This window comes from Gymnodraco acuticeps, unplaced genomic scaffold, assembly GCF_902827175.1.
Source record: "Gymnodraco acuticeps unplaced genomic scaffold, fGymAcu1.1, whole genome shotgun sequence".
In the NCBI taxonomy this organism is placed as follows: domain Eukaryota; kingdom Metazoa; phylum Chordata; class Actinopteri; order Perciformes; family Bathydraconidae; genus Gymnodraco; species Gymnodraco acuticeps.
Genome location: NW_022992216.1, coordinates 505,767 through 523,170, shown reverse-complemented (window position 1 = coordinate 523,170; position 17,404 = coordinate 505,767). Strand labels below are relative to the sequence as shown.

The 17,404-nt window shown below is 44.6% G+C and overlaps 1 protein-coding gene across 1 annotated transcript in view; it reads right to left on the bottom strand.

The window, feature by feature from the left end:
• The window catches only part of jph3 (junctophilin 3), a 62,868-nt gene extending 58,570 nt beyond the window's left edge, over positions 1 to 4,298 (bottom strand). The window contains 1 exon segment of the mRNA XM_034205920.1: positions 2,449 to 4,298. Coding sequence (XP_034061811.1) covers positions 2,449 to 2,830 — 382 coding nt within the window. The 5' untranslated portion in view covers positions 2,831 to 4,298.
• Positions 4,299 to 17,404: the final 13,106 nt, after the last annotated feature.

Here is a 17,404-nt window from a genome sequence, read left to right as displayed (position 1 = left end):
TATAATAAGAACACTGTGTACTGTTGGAGCTAGATAAACACTCAGAACTAGGCCAATCTCTGCTGCATTTACAGTATGTGGCTTCAAATACTTCACTGAGCTCTCTCCAACACGTTCCTCTTTGGGCGGTTTTCCTATCCTATCCTTTATTACTGTAATGATCTCATTCTCCCCTTCATTATAGTATCTCTCCTAGTAATCATGATCGTCTTCCGTCATTCCAACCAGCCATCTTTCCATTATCAGTTCATCAATTAACTGATACATCAATCCGTACATCTGTCGCTCCATCTATTCCTCCTTCCCTCCTTCCGTCCATCCCTCCCATATGTCTGGTTATCTGACAGGCCGCGTCCTTCTACTTTGTCCTGATTCAACTCCTTAAAATCAGTCTGGTCTGCAGATTTTATCAGTGTGCGTGTGTGTGTGTGTGTGTGTGTGTGTGTGTGTGTGTGTGTGTGTGTGTGTGTGTGTGTGTGTGTGTGTGTGTGTGTGTGTGTGTGTGTGTGTGTGTGTGTGTGTGTCTGTGTGTGTGTGTGTATATCTATTTGTAAACAGGAATCCATATGGTGTGGGGTGTCTCATTAACAGTGACTGACCCGAGCCTCGGTCTAAGAGACTCAAAGTGCATTGATTTCAATTTCAGGGCAAATCTGATGATTCAATTGATTCTACACACGAAAGGTGTTTTGAAATATGTGTATATATATTGTAAATAATTAAGGAAGAGGTTTGTAAATTTTTTCTCATAATTATTATTTTTCATATCATATAAAAGAAAAATGTATAGTTTCAAATATATTACATGCATTAAAGTGGCTAACACTTAATTAAGATTAACTTTCGCTTAAAATATATATATATATATATACAGTATATAGCCAGTGTAAAAATGCAGTATTGACATTTTAAAATGTCGCCATGTCGTCCAAAATATACTGTTATTGGCTTAATTTTTAGCAGCATAGCTTCAGGGTTCACTATGCCAGTTGGTTGATATCATGGTAAATGTTAAATGGGCTGTATTTATATAACGCTTTATCCAGTCTTCAAGACCCTTCAAATCACTTTACATTCAGCCTTTCACTAAAATAAAAAATGATGAAGAAAACAGTGCCAGCGGATGACGGAGCAGAACGAACCACTGATTCTGTTGTTGATACTGGCAGTAATCGTGCTTTGGGTGTTTCTACCCGACACGTTTAAGAGTGTTCATAACCAACGCCTCTGATTAGGGCCAACATATCCATTAAGTGTATCGAAGTTAGGCCTGATGCGAACACACAACAATGATTGATTCAATTTCTCCCAAAAACTCAAAATGTTCTTCTCCTTCAATTTGAAACGTACTAGGGTTCACTTGGAAACATTCCATAACCCCTCTCGCAAGTGTACGTTGACAGGTTGTTATAGACCGCACGAGGGTACGATTGTTGCATTAGTTTTTTGCCCAAACAAACCGCACCAGACTCCGATTAAAACCAACTAAATCTTGGCTTGTTGAAATGCCTTAGTATTTTTTGGTCTGGACGCACAATAACTACAACTAGGACTTCACTCGTTTGGAGGTCCCTCCTACAAATGCTAGTGAAGTGTCTATCTTTCTAATGTGGTATATTTAACAAGATATTTTAGAGTGTAGCCTACAGGGGTTATTAAGCTGGAATGGTACGTTAAAGTGGGGAAATCAAGTTTGAGACATGGATTTTAACATATGCACTTTTCCAAAAACACTTGTTTTCTTGGGACTTGTTACTTTGGAGCTGCTGTCCTCCTCTGTCCTTCCAACCTTTTATACATCCCTCAAGACTGCCTGGCCTGGATTGAAGGCCTCCAAAAACGCAGTGTGTCCTCATGCAGCCAAAATTAGGGGTAAGGGTTGAGAGGAAAGAAAATGAGAGCGGAAAAGACGAAGAGTTAATGAGAGAAAATTAGAGGAGATAGAAAATCATTATGATTGCCTGTCCTGATGCATCCCCCTGCCTGGGTGTGTCTGGGTGTGTGTGTGTGTGTGTGTGTGTGTGTGTGTGTGTGTGTGTGTGTGTGTGTGTGTGTGTGTGTGTGTGTGTGTGTGTGTGTGTGTGTGTGTGTGTGTGTGTGTGTGTGTGTGTGTGTGTGTGTGTGTGTGTGTGTGTGTGTGTGCGTGCGTGCGTGCGTGCGTGTGTGTGCGTGCGTGCGTGCGTGTGTGTGTGCGTGCGTGTGTGTGTGTGCGTGTGTGTGTGTGTGTGTGTGTGTAGACTAAAGGATGACCCGAGGAGACCTCCAGACAAATTCCTGTCACCTCTGTAACTTTTCATCGACACGTCAATCAAGTCATTTTCACAGACGACAGTTGTCAATCAATCTCAAAGATTGCTTCTTGACAAGAACTGTTTGGTTCACAAATCCTTTCATACACCCTCAAAACACCCACAATGCATTTGCCCGTTTCTCAACTTCGAATCTTACCTCCATCTGAGTACGTCTCTGTTCCGTATCCGTCTTGCAGCCCGTTGTTCCAGGTCCCCTCGTACTTCCCACTCGTCCCCGTGCTCTCCCGCAGGCCGTAGCGTCCCTTAAAGCCATGCGTCCACTCGCCCTTGTACACCCAGCGGCCTTTATTCTCGATGCCCACGCTGTGTCTCTTGCCCTGAGCCCAGGTGCCCTGGTAGGTGTTCCCGCTGGGCCAGGTGTAGACGCCCAGCAGTTCGAAGCCATGGGCCCAGGAACCGCAGTACTCGCCCTGGCCCTTGGGTCCTGTGCAGATCCCGTGGCCGTGCGCCTTGCCCTCCTCCCACCCTCCGCAGTATGACCCCCCATCGTCAAAGTTGAACCTGCCGCCAGTGGACATGCATGAAACAGGTCTTGGCAATTCCCCTGAAGCCTCGACAAAAAGAAAAAGGAAAAAAAAAGAAAACGTAGGGAGAAAGAAGACGGACAGGTTGGTGCTAAAAGCAATCCATGGAGCTAAATATGGAGGTGGGTGAGGTTAGGGGTGTGGAGGAGGAGGAGGAGGAGAGAGTGGGAGGGAGGGGGAGACAACTCCCACAGAAATCAAGCAATGCCACCCCTTGTTTTCAGCTGGTTGGCAGAAGAGCAGGGAGAAAAGAGGTGAGCAACACAACGTGGCCCCTCACTGGGGTGTCAGGGGTCTCCCGGCTTGGTGGGAAAGGGTGATGCTGTTCACACCATCCTTTTGCTGAGCTGTTGTAGCATGGGCTAGCACTTCTCAGCTTGTCTGTGGCAGATGCAGGTGAGAGAGGAGGGGAGTGGGCCCAGAGCTGCCATTATCCTCTCTCAGCAGGAGTTAAAACCATCTCCGGCCCCCCGGCTGGCCCCTTGGCCTGCCTACACAGTCAACGACACACACGCACAACTCTTCCTCCTACTCCTCTCTGGCTTTGCGCTCAGACCCCCGCGTTCTGCTGCCTCCTACCTGATGATGCCCCCACCTCTCTTGGGTGTAGAGTCGAGAAGACTCTCCGGTGGCAGCCCTTCAATCCTCCAATTATCCGGCAAAGAAGCAAACCATCTGATCAACAGCAATGCCCAAACTTGAGCTGTGTGTTGAGGGATGAAGAAAAAGGCAGTTCTTTCTTTGAGTCCGGTCCTGATGATCAGACAAAATAGAAGACCATTTAGAGTCAGGCTTAGAATCTGTAGATCACTTCAAGCTTCCCCATCCTCTTCTTATTCTCAGCCTTCACACACACACTGTGCCTGGTTGTGCATGGAAGGACACACGCATAGAGAGAGGAAGAGACAGAAATCACATAAGGTAATCTGCTTGGCTGCCTTCTTTTAGTTGTCTGTCCTGTGGTGCCGGGGAGCAGCAATGCAGTCTCCAGCCTAACCCACACACACGATTTGTAGGCACACACACAATCTTTCTGGCAGCAAGTGCGCACACACAGACAATGAAAATAAACAACTGAATTGATTAATTTATCCTCCTCTATTCCCCCTCTCTCTCTCTCAGTCTGTCTCTATATCTTTAATCCACTGCGTCCATAAGTGGTTTATCCTCTGCGTGGGCTGCCTTCAGGTTGCCCGCCTGATGAAATAACATCCATCTATATGATCCTGTTTTCTGTCCTCTTCAGCATCTCCTGCTTGTGTCCATGTTTCCCTATGGGGTGCCGGCTGACGCACAGCCTGCCTGCCTGCCTCCTGTCTTGGTCTCACAATCTCTTCTCCTCCTATGGCTGGATCTCTGTATTACTCTCTCTCTCTCTCTCTCTCTCTCCTGATCCATGTGTGTGTGTATGTCTCTCTCTCTCAGCAAATCTGCTCGTTAAAGAGGACTGTTCCAATGCAGCCAACCAACCCCCATCCCTCCTGCTCAATAGCACGCTCCAGCTCTTAAAGAGACACGCGCTCAGCACAGAGAGGAGCTTCTAGTGTTTTCATTCACCTGTGGCTTCTTCCTCATTACTCACCCTTTTCTTTCTTGCTGTGTCTTGTCTCAGTTGGTTCTCAGATGTCTGGCTGGATCTGAAACTCTAGTCAGAAATTCTATAAGCAAAAGCACAACATTTTGTGAAATGCACTTAATCCATTTTTTAAAAAGAGAAATCAGAAGATTGTCTCATGTGTTTATGGTAAATGTAAAGATACTGCAGACGGCGGCTTAGCTTAGCCAGAGGTGGGAAGTAACTAAGTACATTTACTCAAGTACTATACTTAAGAACAATTTTGAGATGCTTGTAGTTAACTTGAGTATTTACATTTGATGGGACTTTGTACTTTTACTCACTACATTTATTTACAATATCTTCAGTTAAAGTGGACCTATCATGCTATATTGGAAAAATATATTGTAGGGCCATACCTATACAAAACATGTCTGCCATTGTAGCCATGCCTCATACTGCTCATACCCCTCTTTTGCAGCCCTGTTAGAGAAACGCGGACCTTGGGTCCTTAGCTTGAAAAAAAGAAAAGAAGAGGAGGCGGAGCTAATGCCTGATCAAAATTCTACCGGAGATAAAGTTAAATTCTGCTGTGATAAAACGCCATCATGTTCTAAACCACATCAAGGATTATTTCCTGCTTTTTATTGCTCTACACTCTACAGTACAGGTTAGCTCTGAGTGTTAGCGAGGCTTGCTAATGTAAACAAAGACGACATTACGTCCAAAACACGTCAGGCATTGTTTCTGATAGCAACTTTCTGAGGGTCTGCTGCCGATTTGACGTCATATCGGCAGCAAATCTGTGTCCGCTCTTTGTACCCCCGTTTTTGAAAGATTTGGGTACGGAGGAAAAGAGAAAGGGTTTTATTTTCTGATGCTGCGTGACTTCCCCGACGCACCGGGGACACATATTTATGTATAAAAGACATAAAAAAGTGCATTTGGCTTGATAGGTCCCCTTTAAGCTAAAGTTAGGCTACTGTATAACTGAACTACATCACCGTAGCATAGCTGCACGTCAAGACATTCAAGCAAAAGGCAGATCAAGTTTGGTGGATGACGTCTAGTAGTCTCTTGTAAACAACGCCATTTAAAGACATGTAAAAGCTTTAGAGGTTCACCAGTACCACATATTTGATGTCATAGAACAAAGCGTGAAAATGTCATTAGCTTGTTTTCACCATATACCTTGTGGACTTTGAGACAAGGGAGGGCTAAAATGCTGGCTCGTTTCTGAGTGTAGGACTCATTTGGGCACCACTCTATTACTGACTATTGATAAATACAGAATGAAAACTATATTTTAAAACAGGATAAAGGACGCTACAGATAGAAGCCACGTCAGGACAGAATGTTTTGATTAAAACCAAAAAACATTTGTTCTGTTAGACAGATTAACAAATAATACAGCTAAAACGTGTCTGGTGTGTTATCATTCTTAAATAATTGAAACATTAAATTTTTCCATAGCAACAACTCTTCTAAAGACTAAGTGTCCCTGTTACACAACGTAATTAACATAGTTCATATTGTAGGAAAACAACATTTCAGTAGTAGTAAGTCGTTCTACCAAAAACTGCACGAAACTAGGGTATTGGTTCTATACATGAAAAAAGAAGTGCAAACACTGCGTCATATTTGCTACTGTCTGCAAGCCGGAATATGATGCTTAAGGGAAAACCCAGAGATTGATATTCATTAACTTAGAGCACATGGTTCCAAGGCATCCGTTTTGTGGCATTTAAAATGACTGATTTGATTGAATGCACCAATGACAACATGAACCAGATTTGAAGTGCAAACATATACAGCCACGGATAATCACTGGTGGCCACTAAGAGGCTTTGGCTTTACAGTTGAGGGTTAAAGGACAGATCATATCAGAAAACGGTTGCTGCAGTGTTCACTATATAAACTCTCAACCAATATTGGGACATTTTGGATTAAAATACTTCAAACTGTGTGTTTGAAAAAAAACGACTAAGGACCAGGCAACAGTTGACACTGACTTGAGGTTTGCTTTGTGTTTTATCTGCAAATGTCGCAACAGAGGCAATCCATTCAATAATTAAAGGAATACTTCACCCTCCAAATGTACATGTGTACATGAGTTATTCACCCAGCGTGTTTTTGAAGCCTCCAGAGTGAGTGTAGGATTTAAAAAATAAATTGTGGCTGAATTTAGCAACAGCATAGCTATATCAAATCTCTTTTACCTACTGTCAGTGACGTGTTAATGCGGAAGTGTATTCAATAATAAAGTTACATGTGTTTGGGACGTATTGAGCATACGACAGGATAAATTAATCTTGGATTAAACTGCAAGATTCATGTTAGAATTCGTAAATGTATGTTTTGATAGAGTTGTGCTGTATATGACCCCCATTTACTACAATTCATCAAGAAGGTTCTCAGTTTCTTATTGGTTCACCAGGGAGGCATCAAGTAAACCAACCTTATCTTCAAGAATTCAAGGGAATATTGGGTAAAAACAAAAGTATTATTTTATTAATGCTGTATACGGTTTCCAGATTGAACCCCTTAGTTCCATGTACGTTTGCTTTGTATACTGTGAATGTTTTTCCCTCAGGTTTTCATGTTTACAGCGTATACATTGGAGTCCTTCCTATTGGACTAAGTGGCACAACAATTATTTACTGTGCAATCCTTACTGATGTTTCTATTTTATTCACTTGCCTTTTTTTTTTTTTCAATGGGCATTAGTTAATTAATTAACATGTTTTGTTCCAAGTAAAATACGGTGGTCGACAGGTGCAAGCCTTCACATTTACAGTACAGTCTATGGGGCAACGCACTACAACAGCCCAAAACACTTCCATTAGAATTCACATATTATTGCAGATCTGCAGTGAGATAGCTAGCTAACGTATCTAACCTAGTCAGTTCCAATAAACTAACAAAACACTTATAATACCGAAACACACCAACTCCCAATACCCGAATGTCAACACTCCGGTTCCAGCTGTGTGCATCACTTTTTAGTGTCCCTGTTCTGTTGTGGTTTGAGCTTCTTGCAGCATTTTGTATTTGAAGCGTTTGTTTATGCATTGCTTTAAGTAAACCCTGAGCATATTTTGTCAAGTATGGTCAATGTTTTCTAAAAGCTGCTCATGTGTTGTCAACTTTGTGAAGATGTTTTTGCATTTTCATGTGTTTTCACACATTTGTCTTTTATATTTCCATTGTATTTGAAAGTGCAGCGCGTTTCTCCGAATGGATGTGTTTTGGGTCGTTGGAAGACGTTTGCACCGGTTGGCCACCGTAGTAAACACCAGATGATACTAAATGTATTTCAGATAAACTCGTCTATTCTTTTTATCTATCCCCTCCTACCTCTGTCGTCTCATCCTTCCTCCTCCGACCATAAACTCTCTTCCTCTGTACCACTTCCTCCCACGCCTTCCTGTTCCTGTTCAGCTCCTTCCTGCAGCTGTCTTGTTGCCGTTGTTGTCCTTGTCCTTCTGTCTGCCACTGTCTGAGAGAAGTTAAACCAATTCCAGCCCAGATTAGAGTAATAAGATCACTGAGGCTACGGATTAAGGTTTAGGCCTCTAAACACACTGGTAGTAGGGAGAGAGAAAGAGGGGAAGAAGGGAAGAGGAAGTGCGGGGGGAGGGAAAAGGTGAGCAGGTGATTGAGAGGGCGGTTAGAGAGATTTCATGACCACAACACAGGGATTAGGATTTAGAGAAGTTAGTAACACAAGTGTCTGAGCACAAAAACCCATGACGTCATCCACAAGAAACAGAAGTGAGGGAATAAGAAAACACTGACAAACGCATGGATAAAGGTCACTGGGTCAAATAAATAAAATATGTGAAAATTGTGCATGAAGGAATATATAGGTCCCAATTCAACATTTAACTCTCACACAAGTTAGGGGTGTCATATATACTGTATGTAGTGAACTATATCAGATTAAACCGTCTGCTGTTTCAGTGTGGTTATGTATTATTATCTCTACAATGATTACGTTTTGGTTCACTTTGTTTGTCTGTCTTTGAATGAAGCAGGATGTAAGATATGCTTTCCAGCCGACCGCTTTATCTCATTGTTGTTTTCTGGTACCTTGTTTGCATTATTATTTAATGAAGTTAGAAGAAGAACTAAAATAAAAACCTTGTTGAAAGAGGGAAGCATTGTTTGGAATCAAAATCAGAATATCTAGCAGGATTATATATATTCAAATAAAGATTGATATATTATCGGTAGACGTCCTTCCTGATTTTTTATTTGTGGTTTTCATTTAGGCTACTGACATTCTTTATTTTTAATACATTTTTAAACCAGAGCCCTCTGATTGGTTAGCTGGCAGGCTCTGTTGTGATTGGTCAACCGCTTAGAGATGTCCCGCCCCTTAGCCTCACGTCTAGCCAATAGAAACGGAGTGCTACGAAGTGATGTCACTATTTCGCGAAAGAAAACAAAGGAGTCCAATGAAGGCGTTTCAGGCAGTTCGGGGGGGAGTATGTGGGAGAAACTCCGTCTGGAGGGAACTCTGGGTTTTTAGCTTTTGCAGAACACTTACATACAAAAACCTATAGAACACACTATAGGAAAGGGAAAACCCCCAAAAGCATAAAAGGACCCTTTAATATAGAGGTTATCCAAAAGTAACATAAGGTGACGTCACTTTTATATTGTGATACACAGATTAGGTTACTGATTAAATGTTATTCGTGTGACTAATACTTTTAAGGAAATTAGGGGTTGCTAGTTGTGGCCTCTTTTACACATTCTTATATACTTTAATATTACTTAGTGTGATCATGTATTTTTGCAAAAGAAGGAACACTAAGTTCAGAAAAAGCTAGAAACACCCCTGTTCCTATTCAGTGGTTCTCAAATGGGGGTAAGCGGACCCCTAGGGGTACGTTGGAGTACTGCAGGGGGTACGTGAGATTTATTTTATGTTAATGGGAAAAACATAATTAATGCATTTAAACAAACTACTAATAGTAGGTTAACTACTTCATTCAAAAGTTGACAGTAATTCTGGATAATAAAATGGGAAAAATAAACGCGGTGCTCTCTTTTCCTCTCCCTCTCCTGACAGCCCGTCAGTCTCGTGCAGCTCGCTGAACCTGTAATAAGTGATCCGACAGTAAAGAATAAATATATGTTTAACTAGTTTAGCTAGTTCCAGAGTAGATAAACTAGCTAAGTGTGTTGGTTCTAACTCTTAGTGTATTTTGCTCCGCTAAACGGTCCGTCACAGCGGGGGAGCTTTGATCCGGAAGAGCTGCGTGTTCTCCGTCAGCAGCAGCTGATCTGATCTCTGACCCCTCTCTCTCGCGTCCGGTTAGACTTCACTCGGTTTATGTCCAAATCTATCAGATCTAGCTAATGATATGACTGCCTGCTTATCAAAGGACCTAAACAATAAGCGTTGCTTGGCAGCGGCATGTGGCCGCAAAGTATAGCTGTTGTTGTTGTATGTTTATATGAGGGGTCAAAATCCCATGCTCATAAAATGCTCATATATTTTTTTCTCTTCATTCCCCACCCGCAAAATAAATAAATAAATATACCAATTTTAGGAAAAGTAACGAAGTTTGAGCAGTGTGGGTTTTATATTAACAGTTACACATATTTTCAAAACGCGAAGTGTAATAACTGCAGTGGCCTTCCTGTCACCGAGAATGACAAGCCCATGTTTCTCACTAAATTGTAAGTACAACTTATTAAAAAGATCAGTTCAATGCAACTAATGTCGTCTTAGTGTTATTGCATGATGTTGAAATTGATTTGCCATGAATTTAGTGATGGATTGTAAACATTTGAAATGTAGCATTTAAGTGTTTCTCAGTTACAATGTTGTTGTTTTAATAAATCAGACACTGATGGTGCAGCACTGTACTGTACCGCCAGTGGCGGCCGGCCCATAGGGGCGCTAGGGGCGCCGCCTCCCCTCTTCCCACATAAAAAATTAAAAATATATATATTTAAACAATACATTTTAATTTATTTTTAATAAACAAGGTAAATATTATATAATTGGTATCAGTAAAATGTATAATCTACAATAAAATCTTGTTTAAAATTGTGTTACGATGTCTAAAGTTACTGATAAGTCACATGTTTCCTGCCTGGCCTTGCCCGTGTATCATTACCCTCTCTCGTCTGGGCGCTATGCACAGCGCCCAGTGTAGCAAGTGCAGAGAAGCCAACTGTTGCTATCTTTAAACTATGCCGCTGAAACATAATTTCAGTCAATCAGCATCGTCAAATCTGATGGTCACAGGGCGCCTACGTCAGCGCCCGGTGCAGTCTGTGTCGTTTGGACTCGTATCCAAGGAGACAAAACAGGAAGCTGTCATACACTCTGGAAGCTATCATTAGCAGCTAATATGAAAACTCAGTTTTTGACATAAAAATGGAATTATGGATTATCAATAATAATTTTTTCAAAGTGACAGACACATTGGATTAACCTATGGATTAACCTTCAGCCGCGTTTTTCTCGTTTTTTATCAGAATAACAGCAAAAGGTGAGCATATCTCCGTGTTTTGCTACCTAAAGCTACTGTAGGTCGTGTGATGTCTGTATTTGCTTCCCCTGTTGCGAGTTCTGATCGCTCAGTGATGATACTTATATCTCTAGAATCTTAGCTTGTTAGCTAAGCTTGTTTGTGCATATCCGATAAGTATATCGATTGATTTATACCTAGAGTGCGTTAGCATTTTTTCGCTCAGGGCTCATTTAGACACTTCTTGTGAGACTTGTGTTTTGTTTCGGTAAACATGGTTCATATCATCAGTTAGCTGAGTTTCTTCCCATTAAATGAGTAGGACACATGAATAGTTTATTACATTTTAAGAAGCCCTGAGACACAGTTTCGTGAGAAAAAAAACGGGGGGGAAAAGCCCCTTAACAGGGTAAATGGGAATTAAATCCATCCATCTTCTCCATCCATCTTCTCCCGCTTATCCGTGGTCGGGTCGCGGGGGTAGCAGTTCCAGCAGAGAGCCCCAAACTTTCTTTTCCCTGGCGACATCAACCAGCTCTGACTGGGGGATCCCAAGGCGCTCCCAGGCCAGCGAAGAGATATAATCCCTCCACCTGGTCCTAGGTCTACCCCTTGGTCTCTTCCCAGCTGGACGTGCCTGGAACACCTCCTTAGGGAGGCGCCCAGGTGGCATCCTAACTAGGTGCCTGAACCACCTCAACTGGCTCCTTTCGACGCGAAGGAGGAGCGGCTCAACTCCGAGTCCCTCCCTGATGACCGAACTTCTCACCTTATCCCTAAGGGAGACACCAGCCACCCTGCGGAGAAAACCCATCTCGGCCGCTTGTATCCGCGATCTCGTTCTTTCGGTCATGACCCATCCTTCATGACCATAGGTGAGGGTAGGAACAAAAATGGCCCGGTAGACAGAGAGCTTTGCCTTCTGGCTCAGCTCCCTTTTCGTCACAACGGTGCGGTAAAGCGACTGCAGTACCGCTCCCGCTGCTCCGATTCTCCGGCCCATCTCACGCTCCATTGTTCCCTCACTCGAGAACAAGACCCCGAGATACTTGAACTCCTTCACTTGGGGTAAAGACTCATTCCCTACTTGAAGTGGACAGTCCATCGGTTTCCTGCTGAGAACCATGGCCTCAGATTTGGAGGTGCTGATCCTCATCCCAGCCGCTTCACACTCGGTTGCAAACCGATCCAGTGAGTGCTGAAGGTCGCAGACCGATGAAGCCATTAGAACCACATCATCTGCAAAAAGCAGTGGTGCAATCCTTAGTCCACCGAACTGCAGACCCCCTCCCCCACGACTACGCCTCGAAATTCAATCCATGTATATTACAAACAGGATTGGTGACAAAGCGCAGCCCTGGCGGAGGCCAACCCTCACCGGAAATGTGTCCGACTTACTGCCGAGGACCCGGACACAGCTCTCGCTTTGGGAGTACAGAGATTGGATGGCCCTGAGTAGAGACCCCCTCACCCCATACTCCCGCAGCACCTCCCACAGTAACTCCCTAGGAACTCGGTCATACACCTTCTCCAAGTCTACAAAACACATGTAGACCAGATAAGCGTACTCCCAGGCCCCCTCCAGGATCCTTGCGAGAGTAAAAAGCTGATCCGTTGTTCCACGACCAGGACGGAATCCGCATTGTTCCTCCTCAATCTGAGGTTCGACAATCGGCCTGACCCTCCTTTCGAGTACCTTAGAGTAAACTTTCCCGGGGAGGCTGAGTAGTGTGATGCCTCTGTAATTGGCACACACCCTCTGATCCCCCTTTTTAAAAAGGGGAACCACCACCCCGGTCTGCCACTCCTTCGGTACTGTTTCCGACTTCCACGCAACGTTGATGAGACGTGTCAACCATGACAGTCCCTCAACACCCAGAGCCTTCAGCATTTCCGGGCGGATCTCATCCATCCCCGGGGCTTTGCCACTGTGGAGTTGTTTGACGACCTCAGTGACCTCCCCCCGGGAGATTGGTGTTGATCCCCCGTCATACTCCAGCTCTGCCTCTAACATAGAGGGCGGAGTTGTCGGGTTCAGGAGTTCCTCAAAGTGTTCCTTCCAACGCCCTAACACTCCATCAGTTCAGGTCAACAACGTCCCATCCTTACTGTACACAGCTTGGATGGTTCCCTGCTTCCCCCTCCTGAGGTGTCGGACAGTTTTCCAGAACAACTTTGGTGCCGCCCGAAAGTCCTTCTCCATGTCTTCTCCGAACTTCTCCCACACCCGCTGCTTTGCCTCGGCCACGGATGAGGCTGCTGCCCTTCGGGCCTGTCGGTACCTTGCAACTGCCTCGGGAGTCCCCCGGCATAACAAATCCCTGAAGGCCTCCTTCTTCAGTCGGACGGCTTCCCTGACCACCGGTGTCCACCAGGAGGTTCGAGGGTTACCGCCCCTTGAGGCACCTAGGACCTTGAGACCACAGCTCCCCGCCGCGGCTTCGGCAATAGAGGCTTTGAACACCGACCACTCTGGTTCAATGTCCCCAACCTCCACAGGAATGCCCGAAAAGCTCCGCCGGAGGTGTGAGTTGAAGGCCTCCTGAACTTGGGCCTCCTCCAGACGTTCCCAGTTCACCCGAACTATACGTTTGGGCTTACCAGGTCTATCCAGAGGCTTCCCCCGCCACTCGACCCAACTCACCACCAGATGGTGATCAGTTGACAACTCCGCCCCTCTCTTTACCCGAGTGTCCAAAACATACGGCCTCAGGTCCGATGATACGATAACGAAATCGATCATGGACCTTCTGCCTAGGGTGCTCTGGTACCACGTACACTTATGAGCATCCTTATGTTCGAACATGGTGTTTGTTATGGCCAATCCATGACTAGCACAGAAGTCCAGTAACAAAGCACCACTCCAGTTCAGATCAGGGGGGCCGTTCCTCCCAATCACGCCCCTCCAAGTGTCTCCATCATTGCCCACATGTGCGTTGAAGTCTCCCAGCAAGATTAAAGAGTCCCCTTCAGGAGCCCCATACAGGACTCTTTCCAGGGTCTCCAAGAAGGCCGTATACTCTGAACTGCTGTTGGGTGCATAAGCACACACAACAGTCAGAGTTTTCCCCCCCATAACCCGCAGGCGTAGGGAGGCGACCCTCTCGTCCACTGGGGTAAACTCCAACAACGAAGCACCTAACCGGGGACTTGTGAGTATCCCCACACCCGCCCGGCGCCTCACACCTTGAGCAACTCCGGAGAAGAATAGAGTCCAACCCCTATCCAGAAGTAAGGTTCCAGAGCCGACGCTGTGCGTAGAGGTGAGCCCAACCAGATCCAACTGGTAACGCTCCACCTCCCGCACAAGCTCCGGCTCCTTCCCCCCCAGAGAGGTGACGTTCCACGTCCCCAAAGCCAGCTTCTGTCGCCCGGGTCTGGTCCGTCGAGACCCTCCGCTTTCACTGCCACCCTTCTGGCAGCGCACCCGACCCCATCGATGTTTCCCGTAGGTGGTGGGCCCGCGGGATGTAGAAGCGGAGGTGTTGCCCACGTTGCCTTTTCGGGCTGGGCCCGGCCGGGCTCCGTGGCAAGCCCGGCCACCAGACGCTCGCCGACGAGTCCTCCTTCTGGGCCTGGCTCCAGAAGGGGACCCCGGGCTTCCTCCGGGCCGGGTATCCTCACTTCTTGTGTCGTCTTTCATGAGGTCTTTTGAACCAATCTTAGTCTGGCCCCTTGCCTGAGACCAATTTGCCATGGGAGACCCTACCAGGAACACAAGGTTCCAGACAACACAGCCCCCAGGTTCATCAGGGCACACAAACCTCTCTACCACGGTAAGGTGCTGGTTCTTCAGAGAGGAATTAAATCATTTTAAGTAATTTTGAGTGTTCCCAAAGCCCCGGTGTTCTGCAGTTTGTGTGGGCCTACTGTACTGTTGCAGTTTACTGTAGAAAAAATGTCCAGGACAAGGTGTTTGGAAGTTTTGGAAGATTCATAGCTAACCACACTGAAGATTATGGAGGTATTGATCAGTCTTCTCCCCCCCCCCCCCCCTAACATCACCAGAAGTCATCATTTAAGGGGTCTTTTCTCAAAAAAAATTACCGGGTGAGCATCCCCCCGGACCCCCCCAGTATTGTTTGGTCACCATTTCCACAGCCCCTCCTAAAATATTTTCCACCAGCCGCCACTGTGTACCTCTTTATATATCGGCATTTAGTCCCTGACAAATTGTTTTCGCGCTGATCAGGGGGTACTTGGCTGTATATTTTTTTCAAAGGGGGTACATTATTGAAAAACGTTTGAGAACCACTGCTATATATGATACATACCTGTTTCTCTATCGCACACACGACTGACGTGTCTCTGACGATTACATGCTACGTACCCCCACGCAGTGCACCCAAAACAATCTCCACTCTTTAGTTATTTATAAAATCTTTTTTTGTCCCAGAGTTAAAATAAAAAAGGGGGTTGCAGGAAAGGAACGGAAGAAGGGAGGGGCTGTGAAGAGGGGAAAGCAGCCTCATTCTCATCCATCTCTCCCTCTCCTCTATTATTCATCAGCCTCTTCTCATCCCTCGTTCAACATGCTGATGGAGGATAAAATAGGTCAGAGGGAAAGGCTGGTGCTCGCACGGTGACTGATGTCTTCTCAGTCACGTCGTGCACTCGTCTCCTCCTTCCCTAACCCCTCGCTCCTCCTCTCCCTTTTCTTCCCTGCCACCACTGTCTTAGCATCCCATATTTCTCATCCACTCTATACCTCTTCTTCCTCCCACCTCTTACATCCTATGATGATTCCTGAATACTGGCCTCTGTTCAGCTCACCTTCCTCTCTTCCTATTCTCTCCGCTGCCTGTTGTCGAGGAGTTAAACTCAAACAAAGGAGCTGTGTTGCTGCCAGCAATCTGCAGGGGGCACACAAACCATCACATCTGTAAAAATAAGGGCCTACAAGAAGTTGTTGGAAAATAAACTTAGCTGGAATGGTGAAAAGGATGACCAGTAGCCACGTGGGAAAGTTAAACAAGAGCAAACTAAATAAATACCAGATCATGTACTTTTCCCTATATGCTCCAAGGAGACGGTTTAGTCTCAGGTGGAGCTAATTCACAATAGACTTAAAGTAGAAAACAAAAACAACCCCACGTATATTTTAATTTGTTCAGTAAACATACGTAAAGCACAATGCTTTTGCTTGCATATCCCCAGCATATTTGGAACTTTGTAAAGCAATTTAAACTGATACCATTTATTTCCACCTGTGACTGACTGCAGTGTCAAACATGTCCACAAGATGGGGGTAAAGCCTACGGAGAAATAAACATGTATCTTTGGGATTTTTGTTGTTGAAATGCCAGATCTTAAAAATAACATTTGCAGAGAAAGAGTGGTTGTATCATAAATGTATTTATTTTTTCTTTGACAGTATTAAATAAAGGCCCAGCGGTGATTCAACACTTTATTTTAAATGTTGTGAATGATGTTCTCAGAGTATCCTGCATTATCATCTTTTGATTGTGTTCCATGCATTCAAAATGTGTTACATGGCTTAATGACCGCTACTTTAATGTTTTGGTTTATTCTCATCGATCTTGTCATCCTTGTTTCCAACCACAGTAAATAGCCTTTTTATTAAGGTAAACATCTCTGATCAACCCACTGTACAAGAGATGTCCCCCACCAAAGAGCAGCCAAAGTTAGCAAGTAGCTTGTAAACATACAAGCACAGCTAAAAGGAGAGTAAATATTGTTTGACAAGGGCCCAGAAACAGGTGTGTGAATAGGAAGCTGTTTGCCAGCTCATTCACAATATAACTTAACATAATGATAATATGTTAAAGATGAATTTACACTGTGGTCTGTGTGTTAAACCAGTTTAAGTTCAGACAAGTTGTAATTGTGTGACTGCTCTATGACATCACTAACTGGAATTGTAAACAGCAAAACAGAGAAAAGCTACAGAAATTGACAGATGTTAGAATATGTGTTACCAAAGAACCATGTCAAAGAGATTTATAACTTCTACAACTTGTCAGTTCTCACAAAACCCACACCACATGTGATTTAATGTAATGCTCACCTGCACTAAGATGTCTTCTTCACTTTGCTTCACCACACTGCTCAAAATTAGTAGCAGCATTTTGGATAAACAATGTTATCGTTGAGGTTACTTATTGAAAATGAATGAAAACTGTTGCGCTCAACAATCCATTATCTACCAGCTAATGTATTGTTAAATTCACAATAGATCAGTGGGAGAAAACAACGTTTTTAAACGAGATGTTTTATAAAATGTTCATTACATACGACCACACACACGGTCCTTGGAACATACTGAGGACACATGTGCATATGCCAACAAACACAATCTGGGATCTTTCTCTATTGTCACACACACACACACACACACACACACACACACACACACACACACACACACACACACACACACACACACACACACCACACACACACACACACACACACACACACACACACACACACACACACACACACACACACACAACACACACACACACACACACACACACACACACACACACACACACA